At 42.6% G+C, this 13,626-nt stretch overlaps 1 protein-coding gene across 1 annotated transcript in view; it reads right to left on the reverse strand.

Moving 5' to 3' along the window:
• Positions 1-12,345, reverse strand: part of pip5kl1 (phosphatidylinositol-4-phosphate 5-kinase-like 1) — a 32,169-nt gene extending 19,824 nt beyond the window's left edge. Inside the window, exon 1 of the mRNA XM_051412326.1 lies at positions 11,778-12,345. Within this exon, the coding sequence (XP_051268286.1) occupies positions 11,778-11,957 (180 nt within the window). The 5' untranslated portion in view covers positions 11,958-12,345. The remainder of the gene's footprint in view (positions 1-11,777) is intronic.
• Between the last annotated feature and the right edge of the window lie 1,281 nt (positions 12,346-13,626).

Genomic DNA, 13,626 nt, shown 5'->3' on the forward strand with positions numbered 1-13,626 from the left:
TAATGAGCTTTATTTTCTTTAATATTGTGTTAGACTCAGTGAGTAGATGGGGTTTCCTAGTCTGGCCTGCAAGGGCTTTGTCCTTGCAACTATGTAGCAACATGGAAAAAGTAGATACATCATCACCATCTTCCTTCCTGACAGGAAGCCTTATGAATTGGGCGACAGGTTGAACATATTCCTTGCTAACTGAATGTATCCATCATCCCGGGGAAAGATCATTGATCATCTCTTCCTACAGGCCAGAGTGCTTGAGGATGCTGAGGATCAATTTTAACGACCACTTGACCAACTGCCAAGTTCTTATCCTAATTCCGTTTCTTTTGCGCTTGCAGGTCAGATCTAAAGTGATTCCTGACTAAGTTGATCTAAAAATAGTCTGCAAGGACTTGACTCTGCCTCCATCTTCAGCTTCCAAGTGCATCACTTGCAGTATATGTGTCCTGCAGGAGTAATGCATCACAATGGCCCATCAGTATATAAGATTGGATCTGGTTCTGTCATGTCAAATGACACACGGCTGTGGCTCAGAGGCAGAGCGGGTCGTTCCTTAATCGGAAGGTTGTGGGTTCTGAACCGTGCATGCGGTGTGTGAATGTGTATGAATGGACTTGGCCATCACTGAGTGAATGTGTGTGAAAGGGTGAATGTGGCACATAGTGTAAAAGCGCTTTGAGTGGTCGGAAGACTAGAAAGGCGCTATACAAGTACAGGTCCATTTACCATTTACATATCCCAGCATCTTCGAATTGAGCACACCTTCCATCTCAATTAGAACTGCGCATAGAGTGGCTTCCGTGACCAATTGGTCTCCAAAACTAGTCGCCTTTACCATCACATAAAACGTCTAAGGGTCATGAATAATGCATCAGTATCTCTGCCATCCAACAGATCAAAGTGAACACAAGGTGTGATGAGACACTTGTATAAAATCCTCCAGATACTGATGCAGTACTTGTGATGACATCCAGCCCAAATGATAGGGCCCAAAGCAGTCAGCTCCAGTTGAGTAAAATGGTGTTTTATAAAGTTAGACACAGGCTGTTGGCAAGTTGGGAACTTCAGAGTGGAACTTGGACCATGAGAATGCTCTGATTTGGCTGCTGTGCAACATCATGTAGGACTGTCAGATGTCCCTTGCAGGTGTTTCTCAGGGTGCAAGAAACCTGTACATGGCAATCTATACAGTGTGGAGGGTGAAAAGAAAATACTATGAAAGCTACTTAGCATTGGGACTAAGCTATACTGGCCCCGAAGACGAGCCGTTCCCCGTTTGCATTTGTTTCTACGAGGCACTGACTAACGAGAGCATGAAACCATCAAATCTTCGCCAGCATCTGGAAACCAAGCATGGGGAATTTAAGTCCAAGCCAGTCGAGTTTTTCAAAAGCAAGCTCCTGGAATACCGCTCAACCAAGAAAGTAATGGAATCGACATCTACAGGTGGTGCTACTGCTAAAGCAGTGGAAGTCTCATACCGGGTGTCCCGAATCATAGCGAAAAAAGGGATGCCACATACACTCGGGGAGGAGGTGGTGCTGCCAGCAATTAAAGAGACTGTGGGTGTCATGCTGGGTGTCAAAGCGCGAAAGCAAATGGACTTGATTCCATTATCAGACAACACTGTGCAGCGCAGAATCGAGGAGATGGCCAGCAATGTGAACGACCAGCTAATATCACGGATCAAAGCCAGTCGATTTTTTGGACGAATCCACTGACATAGCGAACCTCGCCAATCTGCCCCCCCTATGTAAGGTATGAACACAACGGAGAAATAGAGGAGGACTTTCTCTTTTGTAAACCTTCGCAGACATGCACAACCGCAGAGGCACCTTTTGACATGTTGAACGGTTTCATCCCAGAACATGGGATTGATTGGTCAAGATGCGTGGGAATAAGCACAGACAGAGCAGCAGCCATGGTAGGCCAACACAGCGGCCTTGTTAAACGTGTGCAAGCAGTTGCTCTGCAAGCGAAATCTATCCACTGCAGCATCCACAGAGAGGCTCTTGCAGCCAAAAGAATGCCTCCTGATCTCAAAACTGTTCTGGATGAACCAGTAAAAACTGTAAATTTCATCAAGGCCCGCCCGCTGAATTCAAGACTGTTTTCAGTTTTATGTGAGATGGGCAGTGAGCACCGACAAATGCTGCTCCATACTGAGGTCCGGTGGCTGTCAAGAGCGAAGGTGCTTGCACGGCTTTACGAGTTGCGAGATGAGGTGAGACTCTTTTTACTTGACACCAAGTTCGACCTTTCTGGCCAATTCAATGATGCAGACTGGCTTGCCAAGTTGGCATATCTGTCTGACATTTTTGAGCACTTGAATGGACTAAATAGGAGTCTACAGGGGAAGTCGGCATGCGCGCAGATGGCACTAGGGACGGGGGGCATATGACCCCCCCAGATTCATAGTGACCCCCCCACTGTCCCTACATAAGGCGACAAACATCGCCGGTAAAACGGTGGATTAATGTTCCGTTAGTTAAACTAATTTACATTGCAGCGCGCATTGAGAGCCCGGCGTTTGTGTGCTGCAACTAATGGTGCGTTCCAGTTGTGCATGAAAGTCGGAATTTCCGAGCTCCAAGTCAGAATTTTAATCAGAACCCCCCGTGAAGTCGGATCTCCAACTTGAAAGTTGGATTAATCTCATCAGCCAGACAAAGAATTCATGCTATCTGCTACTCACGTAAACAGTAGTTACATGTTTTGTTGTACGTTTGTGAGGCTGGGAAGCGCTGGGAGTACTCAACTTTGGGGTTACGTTGTTCCGAGCTCCAAGTTCCCACTTTCAGTGTAAATTGAACACACCATAAGGCACGACTCTCACTCCCCAGGGTCCTAAAGAGGAACTGGTAGCTGCGCCTGTGCCTGTTGCGGTGATCAGACCATTGTCTACTATGACAGAGCGGGTGATTTCAATTCAATGAAGAAACAAAATGAAGAAACAAAAAACAATCAGAGCGTTTTTTCAAAAAACAAACAATGTAAGTAGGCTATCCTACACCTGTTGTCTGTTGACCTTCCCAGATGTGGCAGCTTATCGTTTTGTAATATTGAGTAGCTAGTCTGACATTAATAAACGGCATTTGCTCTTACCTGAAGTAGACTAAATGTAAAATAAAAGTCTTTTTAGGCCGTAGGTGAATAGCTTTAATGTTTTTTAATTTTTATGTATAATGTTATTTTAACTAGAAAATTCCTAAAGAAACTTTGAGTGTGCCTGGCTCTGGCCCATATATTAATACCTTATCATTCTCTTTAGCAAGCTAGCGCTAGCTTATTAATACCTTAAACACTCCTCTGTAGCTAGCTATGTGTGTGCGTGGATGTGAGAGGCAGGCTTTGGTTGTCGTGGCAACCAGGGGAGGCCACAGCAGTTGCAGGCTTTCTCTCTGTCTCTGACTCCTGAGAGACACAGAAAATCTCAAAATGAATCCCCTCGAACCATTGGCCAGGAATGACCAAAAAACAACCAAAATGAAAACCGAAAAGACCGTGAGCATCGTCATTTTGTTGACTATAGGACTGCCGAGTTTCAGAGGCTAAAGTTAAAAAATGTGACCTCGGGAAATTAAGGAAGAAGAGGGTCAGAATTTCTAATTTCCAATTAACATGGGAGTAGATGGGGCCATGAGAGGGTGTTGCTGGCGCATCAGTGCGTCTCCCGCCAAAACTATATCTGGGTATCACTGCGACCCCAACGGATTTACCTACGTTTCTATCTATAAATTATTTCTGTAGAGTGACATTTGTGGCCTAGAGAGCAGTTTACAAATTTATTTTTCGACAAATGTTTCTCTCACTCTCCACTCTAGTGATAAAGTCACACACTCTAGCTGTGAACATTCTACCAATACACACCCATTCATTTTTATGGCCTGGTTTTTGGAGATTTATCGGCCGCCGTTTTGGTGCCTTTTTGTGTATGTGTGACCAAAACTGTGGGAGGAGTAGCGCGCCAAAAAACGTACGGAAGAATAAAATATTATAATAAGTATGGTGGATAGTAGTAGTGTGCTTTTCCAGGCACATTAATAAGCAACTGTTAAGTGAAATTATAAGATTTAAAATGTTAACATTATCCTCCTGGCCTGCAGGCAATTCCTGATGACAGTGAGGCAGGCCCTAGTCAGTCAAGAGAGGACCTGCCAGGGGGAAGCCACAGTAGAAAGAGACTGCATGAGGAAGGAGAGAAAGAAGGAATACAGACAGAAGAAGCAGGGACAGAACAAGGAGGGACAGGAGGCGACACAGATGGAAAGGAAGTTGACATGATAACGACATATACAAAGCCAAATCAACCTGACCCTAAAGTTTTGCAAAAACAAGTGCTCAAAGACCGGACACTGACATTCCAAAAAGCATGGTATGAGAAGTATCCCTGGCTTCATGTTAGTATGGGTACTGATGGTGTTCTGTGTTTTCACTGCTCTAAATACCAGTAAGGCCGCTCAATTAATCGAAATTTGATCATGATTACGATTTTGGGGCCAAATTATCTCAAAACTAATAAAATCGGGGGGAAACGATTTTTTTAAAATTTTCTGTTGTGCAACGTTGTATACAGTCTGCATATTTCGCGCACGCGTATTTCCGTCCCTCCCCCACAGCATGGGCTGCACACAAGTCATGCGCTCGGTATACTCGCCGTTCCCGACGTGTCGCGAGACAATGTGAAGTCACGGGAGCACCGTAACTAGTTATACGTGCGCTGGTGGTCGCAACACTAGTTGCAGTCTTCTCTTGTCACGTTGTTTTCGTTTGAACAGGTAACGAGGAGACTTACAAATGTTTATGGGGAAAGGAAAGTGTAACTGAGGACTTCCTTGCAAAGTGTTTTTGACAAATGTCCAATAAATGCAGCATGTTTCTGAAGTTTTAAAAAATTATCGTTTGAACAATTGTGATTTCAATTTTGACCCAAATAATCGTGATTATGATTTTTTCCATAATCGAGCAGGCCTAGAAACCAGCACAAGCCAAGAGTGTAGACCCAGCCTTTGTCAATGCTGGATTTAAAAACTGGAAAAAAGCACTTGAAAAATGTTCCATGCATGAGAAATCAGAGGGTCACAAACTGGCTGTTACAACTGCTGCATATGAAAACAGGCCAGTTACTACACAGTTGAGCAGTGCAGTCAGCACACAGCATGGCGGAAAACAGAACTAGCCTGTTAAAAATAATAGGGGGTGAGATGTTTCTGGCGAGGCAGGGATTGGCCTTTAGAGGGCATGGACATCATCAAGGTAACCTTGACCAGCTTCTGAAATACAAAGCTGTAGATGATCAGTCATTCAGTAGTTTGTTATCTGCAAAGAGGGGGGTGCACACATCTTGGGATTATCAAAATGAGCGGATAAATTTGATGAGTTCATCAATTATCAGGAAAATTGCAGAAGAGATCCGGTCCTTACCAATGTTGCAGTATTCCATTATTATGGATGGGACAAGGGATGTCTCTGGTGTTGAGCAGGAGGCGATGTGCCTACGTTATGTTGACACTGATTTGCTGGTGCACGAAGACTTCATAGGGTTGTATGAAGCAACTTCTACAACAGGTGAAAACCTTGCCAGGATCATTTCGGACGTTCTGTTGAGGCTGAATTTGCCAATATCGGGCCTCAGAGGTCAGGCATATGATAGAGCTTCGAATATGGCTGGAAAGTACTCAGGTGCACAGGCTGTTATTCAGCGAGTACAGCCACTAGCACCATATATACACTGTGGAGCACACTGTGTCAATTTAGTTACACAACAAGCTTGCTCAGCCTCGTGTGTTGTGCGAAATGCACTTGACTGGATACATGACCTTGGCACATTTTTTGGGCGGTCTGGTAAGTTGTAAGACAAGTTCAAAGCCATTGTTGCAGCTGAAGGGGAAGGGCCAGCCCTGTCCATCAGGCCTTTATGTCCCACAAGGTGGACTGTACGCTCACCTGCTATCCGTGCTGTTCTCAGCCAATATGGGATGGTACTAAGTGCACTAGAGGAGATGGCTGCAAGTCATTCTGAGTCTGCAAGCAGGGCAGAGGGCTTACGTGTTCGACTGCAACAGGGTAATGTTGTACTGGGACTTCTGCTTGCTTTAGATGTGATCAGTGAACTAGAGGTTCTAAGCACATCTCTCCAGAAAAAGACTCAATGGAGGGCATGCCCTCTGCAGTCTCCTTGGTCCAAGACAGCTTGAAATCCAAAAGAAACACAGAACACTTTGAGGCAGTCTTTAAGGAGGCAGAGGACAGGTGTGGCAATCTGTCTCTAGATCCCATTGTTCCACCCCACACACATAGGCCCCCTAAAAGATATTCTGGGCAGGCTCCTGCATACACACCTGGATCAGCTGTGGATATTTACAGAGCAGAGTTCTACCGTGTCCTAGCCACAGTAGATGCACAAATTACTGAGAGGTTTATGCAACCAGGCATTCAAACATTAAAAGAACTGGAAAACTCTCTCCTTACTCCCATTACAAATGATGCAGCAGTTCGCAAATATCCTGAGCTGGAAGGGGAAGACTTGAGAGTCCAACTGGCCATGTTTAAAAACAAGTTCAAGGTCAACACAACTGCAGATGCTGTGCATGCTTTGAAAGAAATGCCCCCTGAAGTCCGTGGCCTGTTTGATCAGGTAGAGACACTAGTGAGATTGTTGATGGTGGTGCCCATATCATCTGCTGAGGCAGAGCGCAGTTTTAGTGGGTTACGCAGATTGAAAACATGGTTGCGATAAACCATGACTCAAAAAAGATTCAATGGCATTGCTGTGTGCCATATTCACCAAGAGAGGCTTGACAGAGTGGACAGACAAGAAATTGCCCAGCAGTATGTTCAGGGTAATGAAAGGAGGAGAGATGTTTTTGGGTCCTTCAGTGAGTCTGCTTCTAGACCGTAAATTTGTTTGGCTGCACTATAGGGAATTCCTAATAGTACTACTTCTGTAATTTAAAATGTGAATTTCATTTACAGTATAAATACTTATTTTTATTTATGTAAATATGTTGTCGTTTACACTTCTGAGTATATACACAAATGTTTAAATAAAAAATATTTAGCATAAGACATGAAGTTTTTGTGGGTGATTGGCATTCCAGACAAATAACAGTTTCATCATATATGGCTAGTGTTGATCAGGTAGGCCTTTGTTTAACAATGTTCATTGTTGTTTATCCATGATTTCAAATAAGAATTCTCCAATGGCTTTTTAGTGCAAATCATTGGCCCATAGGCTATTACGGAAGTAACTACTTGAGCGCTAGTTAAAGCCCAAATTACACAAAAATAACTTATTGAGTTGAAATCATTTGCTGACAGCTTGGTCCCCCCAGTTCAAAAATCCCATCTGCGCCCCTGGAAGTCGGTTACTCTTTTTCATACGCAAGACAAAGTTGAAGCAGCAATCAAGAAGATGGGGATGTGGGCCAGGAGTATGGAGGAGGCAAACTATGACTCATTTCCAAATCTTTCAGATTTTTAAGACAGCTCAGACATGCACCTTTCAAGTCCTGTGCAAGATGATATCAGACAGCACCTGCACTCAGCTAGGGATTTATTTCCCAACCCCTGACACACGCGAACTGGATAAGAAATCCGTTTGCCACCCTGGATGACTACACCCTGACAAACCTCACCTCCAGAGAGCAAGACAGCCTGGCCAAACTGTGACAGTGCTTTAAAAATGGACTTTTCTGAGAGATGTCTGCCTGCTTTTTGGCTGAAAGTTGCCACAGAATACCCCGAGCTGTCTGACAAAGCCCTGAAGTGGCTTGTGCCTTTTCCAACCACTTACCTCTGTGAATCAGGATTTTCATCCCTGGTCATGTTGAAGACAAAATATCGGAACAGACTTAATATTGAACCAAATCTCAGATTGATGCTGTCATCACTGGAACCTGACATCGAGAAATTAACGTCTGCAAAGCAACATCATCCATCTCATTAGGTGAGCTTTTTTTTTTTTTTTTTTTTTAAATATAGGCCTATAGTTTTTGTCAATTTACTCGGGTGAATTAATATTAACGAAATAAATGTGATAATAGCTTTCCCCTTGAACTAAGCCTACTAGGCTTATAGGCCCACTTGGCCTACTTTGAACTTATTCTCTTTCTCTGTCTCTCTGTCTCTCTCTCTCTCTCTCTCCCCCTCTCCCTCTCTCTCTCGCTCTCAGGCAGACACTGCACAGTGATGCAAAAACCGGAATATCAAACTGTGTTTTCGGTGTGATCACATGCCAGTTGGTTCAAAAGTGAATGTTCTTATTACTGTAATGTTATAGATTTAATAATACTACATTGTTAAGGAAATAAGTTGTTTAAATGAACCTGATTATGTGCTTGAGTAAATAAATAAATTAAATATGTGGCAGCCGTTGTGTGCAGTAAACTTTCTTTTAACATGCCTGTTGTATCGGAAAGTCATATTTCCGCCTGTGCCCTATTTTCACCCTTTTACGAGTATGCGTCACTTAATATTCATTTCAATACTGATGCGATGACCAGTTATAGTTTTAGTGCTAGTAGGCCTATTAAGAGGTGCGGATTAATTTAGGTAGGACTGTGTGTAGACATTTTATTATGTGTATCATGAGGTGGTCCGCGAAAATTCTTGATTACAAATAGTGGTCCACACGCACAAAAAGTTTGAAAACCCCTGGCCTAGACTATCAGGGGATTTCCCATGGTGCACTGAGCTCCTCTCTTCCTCTCTCTTTCTGCACTCATTCATGTTCCATTAATGCATGTTACTAACTTCACTTCTTCCCCGGAGTTCTTGTGCTTTCTCGTCTCGCAGGTTCTCATCGATCCTGGTGGAGCCTCCTGCCATGGTCCTGCTTGACTGCCATTGCTAATATCACTGATATTAGTGTTATTAGGGGCCGAGCACTAACAAGTGCAAGGACCCTTTTGTTCTTCTAGGAATTGTCATTATTTTTCTGCCAGTACGACCGCATATTTGGCCCCCGCAACATGCTCAAAAAGTCAAAAAATGTGCACAAAATTCAAACGTAGCAAAACTACCGATATGACATTGTCCCCGTGCACGGGCGCTGCCAAACGTCTAAGCCACGCCCCCCAGAATCAGCTCCCAAGACATGTCAGGCCCACATGTACGAAAATTGCTATGCATGTGCATCATGATAAAAGAAGCAGAAAAGCCTCTTGGACCCATGCCCCAAAACCCACAGGAAGTCTACAATTTCGATTTTAATTTTCATCATTTTGTGGTCATTTTGACTTTTTGGGCTTGTATTTGAACGAACTCCTCCTAGGGAATTTATCGGATCTTCTTCAAAATTGGTCAGTACAGTCATAAAATGGTACTGAATGAACGCTGTTCAATTTGTGACTCTACGTTGAAGGGTGTGTCCGTGGCGTGCCGTCAAAGTTGGCCATTTTTAAGTCCGTGGTCATTTTCGGTGAATTTTCGCCTTGCATTTGAACGAACTCGTCCTAGGGAATTTATCGGATCTGCTTCAAAATTGGTCAGTACAGTCACAAAATGGTACTGAATGAACGCTGTTCATTTTTTCACTGTGTGAAAAAAACGTTGAAGGGCGTGTCCGTGGCGTGCCGTCAAAGTTGGCCATTTTGAACGAATGTCAAACTGTGATGTCATTTTTGGCATTTCAGGGCTTCTATTTTAACTAACTCCTCCTACAGGTTTCATTGGATCTACTTCAAAATTGGTCAGTGCAGTCAGTTTTTTTCATGGAACATTGTGCCCGTGGCGTGGTGTCCCGTGGCATCCAATTTCAAACCTTCGCCATAAAGGGGGAATCGTCATAACTTCTGAGTACATGATCCGATCTCAATGAAACTTCACATGTTTGATAAGAGTCCCGCCCTGAACATGTCTATGTGATAATATTCAGTAAAAGTGAGAGCGCCACCTAATGGTGAAAGGAAATCATTTTTTTATACTTTCATGTTCTACTCCTAGCAGGATGATCAGATCCAGCTCAAGTTTACTTTGCAAAACACATTGTTGATGATATGTGATGAATGTGGTGAGTGGGTGTGTCCGTGGCGGGAACTTTTGATGTACCGCCACAAAACACGAATTTGCTATAACTTGAGTGTACATTGTCCAATCGGCTCCACACTTCACTTGTCTGATAAGAGTCCCGCCCTGAACACATAGTGATAGCGCCACCTAGTGGCAACAGGAAGTAAGTGCTGCGTGGCGATTTTGAGCTGATTTACGTGAGATTTTCATGTCGTGGTCCGCACGTGTTACGACGGCACGTGACGCAGCCGCAGCATGCCCCGAGTTGCGTGGAGTGCGAGGTCCCGTCCAACGCTGCTTGCAGCTTTAATTATTATTATAAGTATTATTATTGCTACGGTTACTGTTGTTGCTGTTGTCACTGCTCATTGTCCCCCATCGTTGCTGTTGTCATGTTCATCATCATCAGTCACTACTATTAGTGTAGTTGTTGCTACTGTTGTTGCTGTGCACCTGTCTGTCTGTCTGTCTGTCTCTGTCTCTCTCTGTGTGTCTCTCTCTCTCTCTCTCTCACCTCGACTGGTCGAGGCAGACGACCACCCACCTAGAGCCGAAGGATCTGTCCTAGGTTTCTGCCTTTTAACAGGCAGTTTTTCCTTGCCCTTGTCGCCAAGTGCTTGCTAATGGTGGTACTGTTGGGTCTCTGTAATTAATGTTATAAAGAGTTCGGTCTAGTCCTGCTCTATTTGAAAAGTGTCCTGAGATAACTTCTGTTATGAATTGGCGCTATACAAATAAAATGTAATTTAATTTAATTGAATTAATTACTTACTCCGGCTTGAGGGACCACTTTTAACGCAGAGCTCTTGGATATTAATTTGGCTGGGTGAGTAACCCTTCTGATAATAATCTAGTATGATGGAGTGCAAAAGCATGTATGGTGAGTGAAAACATCTCAGCTCAAAGAGTGTGATGCCAATTACCATCCTTTGATGGTGGATTGAGTAGAGCAGACATCGGATAGACATTCACACACCGCAACACATTGTTGAACATCCACCAAGGAAAAGAAGGAAATGAGAAAAACTGACAAAATGTCACTTAGAGAGTAAATGGGGTTTCATTGTATGGTCTGCAGGGGCTGTGTCCTAGCAACTACCTAACAGTGGCAGCCTCATTTTCATCCATGGGACTTTCACACGCCATCCACACGGCATACATGTCAAACCAGTGATGCTGAGTATGCAGCTTGCTCAGTCTTTTCAAATCCTGAATCACAGCTGTAGTCAAGCCCCTCATCTCCTTCTACCCACCTACAGTAGTTTACGCATCTTTATTCAAGAAATTCAACTTGTCTATTTAAGTCTCCTGCCTTATTATTATGATGGCTTATTCACTTATGGATTTATGTGATTTCACGATGTGCCATGATTCACAAATACTTAGACAAACATTAAGCAGAAGCCAAATAATAGTGACTGTTTATTTCCAGCTTTAAAGAGGAGCCTGTCTATCTGACTGCCTCCTTGGTGATGAGCATTATCAAAATTCAAAAAAGCAAAAACAAAGCAAACCAACAAACCACACTGGCTCTGTGTGATGGCATACTATGACACAATAGCTTTAATGAGGACCTAATTACTGAACATCAGCAAGTTAAGAGAGATCTCTGAGCTGAAGAAACAAGATTTATAAAAGGGTGCATCACTATGCAGTTCAATGCTGAACTCTCGTCTTCTTAGCAGCATGAATTAAGCCTCATTCAAGCTCAGAATTAACTACCACTCCTCAAATGTACTGTTGCCTATGAAAAAAAGTGTTTTACTTGCCTCAGTGTGGCTTGTGGAAGCAGAGCAGAGCAGAGCAGGTCGGTGTGCAGCCGCCGGGCACCGGGTCCGTATCTGTATGTGCGTGTGTGTGTGCGTGTGTAAATGTGTGTCACATGTCAGCCTGCAGACTGACTGTGTGGTGACATCGAGCGGAGCCTGGCTTGGCCTGGTCACACCCATACACTGTCACTGCCAGCTGCGCACTGCACCCTGCACACACTCCACTCTGACAGGCTGACATCACACAGAGACAGGAATCAGCTGGGAATTTATGTTAAAAAAAAAAAAGTATTATTAAACAAAATATGAATGCATTGATAAACTAAATAAATACATCACTAAAAGATCAAATAATAAAAAATGTAAAACATTCCTATCATCACTTGGGTGTGTAAGAAAAAACCCTGCTGACTCATAGAGTCATCTGATTACTGCTGGCTGTGGTTCAGCTATCTGCTGCACATAATGTTCTTAATCTTGACACCAGCAAAAATACCTGTGCATTGATTAAACAATTATCAGAATTTTACTGAAAAGCTGCAGCCCTTAAAATTTAAGGGCTGCAGCTAAAGTAAAATTATTTAAGGCTTAAATGATCATACAGTACAATGAGCGGGGATGGATTAACGCTTCTATCATTGAGTAACTATAAGTGCCATATTTTATGGATATTTGATATGATATCTAATGCACAACAATAACAGCAGAGAACCACTGATGAACTGTACAATGAACACAAACAGTTAACACAATAACTGCAGGAAGTTTGTGTAAAACCAGAGATTTGGATGAATTTTTATATTTTTAAGAACTTATTTTTTAACAATCCGCAGCAAACTGCTGTGGATGTTTTACCAGTCTGTGGTTGCCAGCGTCCTCTTCTACACTGTGTGCTGGGGGGGCAGCATATCCAAGAAGGACACCAATAATAATAATAATAATCTACTCACATACATACCTGGACACTCTTCTTCTTTTTTGTGCAATAACTTAATCCACCGCTTAAATGCAATAATTTAATTGAACTGCTAATTTCTGCTAATGTCATTTATCCACTGTATAATAACACAATGCCAGATACAGTCCTATATATTTATCTATTTATCCTCTATACAGTTCTCTACATTTATTTTATTTTACTTTTACTCTTATCTCTACTTTCTATATTTAGCTAAGAGTTTATTGTTTACTGTTTATTGTTAACATTCTATATTTAACTAAGAGTTTATTGTTTATCTTATTTGTATTTTTTATACCTCTTTTATTTTCTATACAAGTGTTTTGTAAGCTGCTGGAAATCCAATTTCCTTGAGGGAGTCATCCCAAAGGGATCACTAAAGTGAAGTCTAAGTCTAAGTCTATTAGCTCTTTGGTTGTTTTAGCTGTCTACTTTTAGATCTTAAATAATATAAACTTTAAAAATAACAAGTTCAGTTAGTTTTCTTCACAGAAATTAAGACATGCTGACATATAGGCCAACTGTGTATATTTTTAAAGTTTACTTACACCCCTTAAGATCAAGAGGGCCCCGGGACCCCTTGCAAAGCTTTGGCAACCCCTAGTGGTGGGAACCACTGGGTTAAGGCACATTGTCAGACCTCAACCAGAAACACCAAAAACCTAATAATGCCACTGTTGAATGAATGTATAAGGTTCTTTTTCCGTCAAATACCTATAATAAACCCTGATATGACTTCATTAAGAACTAGCAGTAGCCTGCTCTCTGTGCATTGTTTGTGTTGTAGTAAATATTTAGCTTGTGGCAATTTGATGAAAATAGTTGCCTGCTTCTCCCTACACTTTGTTTTATGAGGTAATATGTTCATAATTTCTCCAGGGAATGTCCCAG

This window comes from Dicentrarchus labrax, unplaced genomic scaffold (genome assembly GCF_905237075.1).
Source record: "Dicentrarchus labrax unplaced genomic scaffold, dlabrax2021, whole genome shotgun sequence".
In the NCBI taxonomy this organism is placed as follows: Eukaryota; Metazoa; Chordata; class Actinopteri; family Moronidae; genus Dicentrarchus; species Dicentrarchus labrax.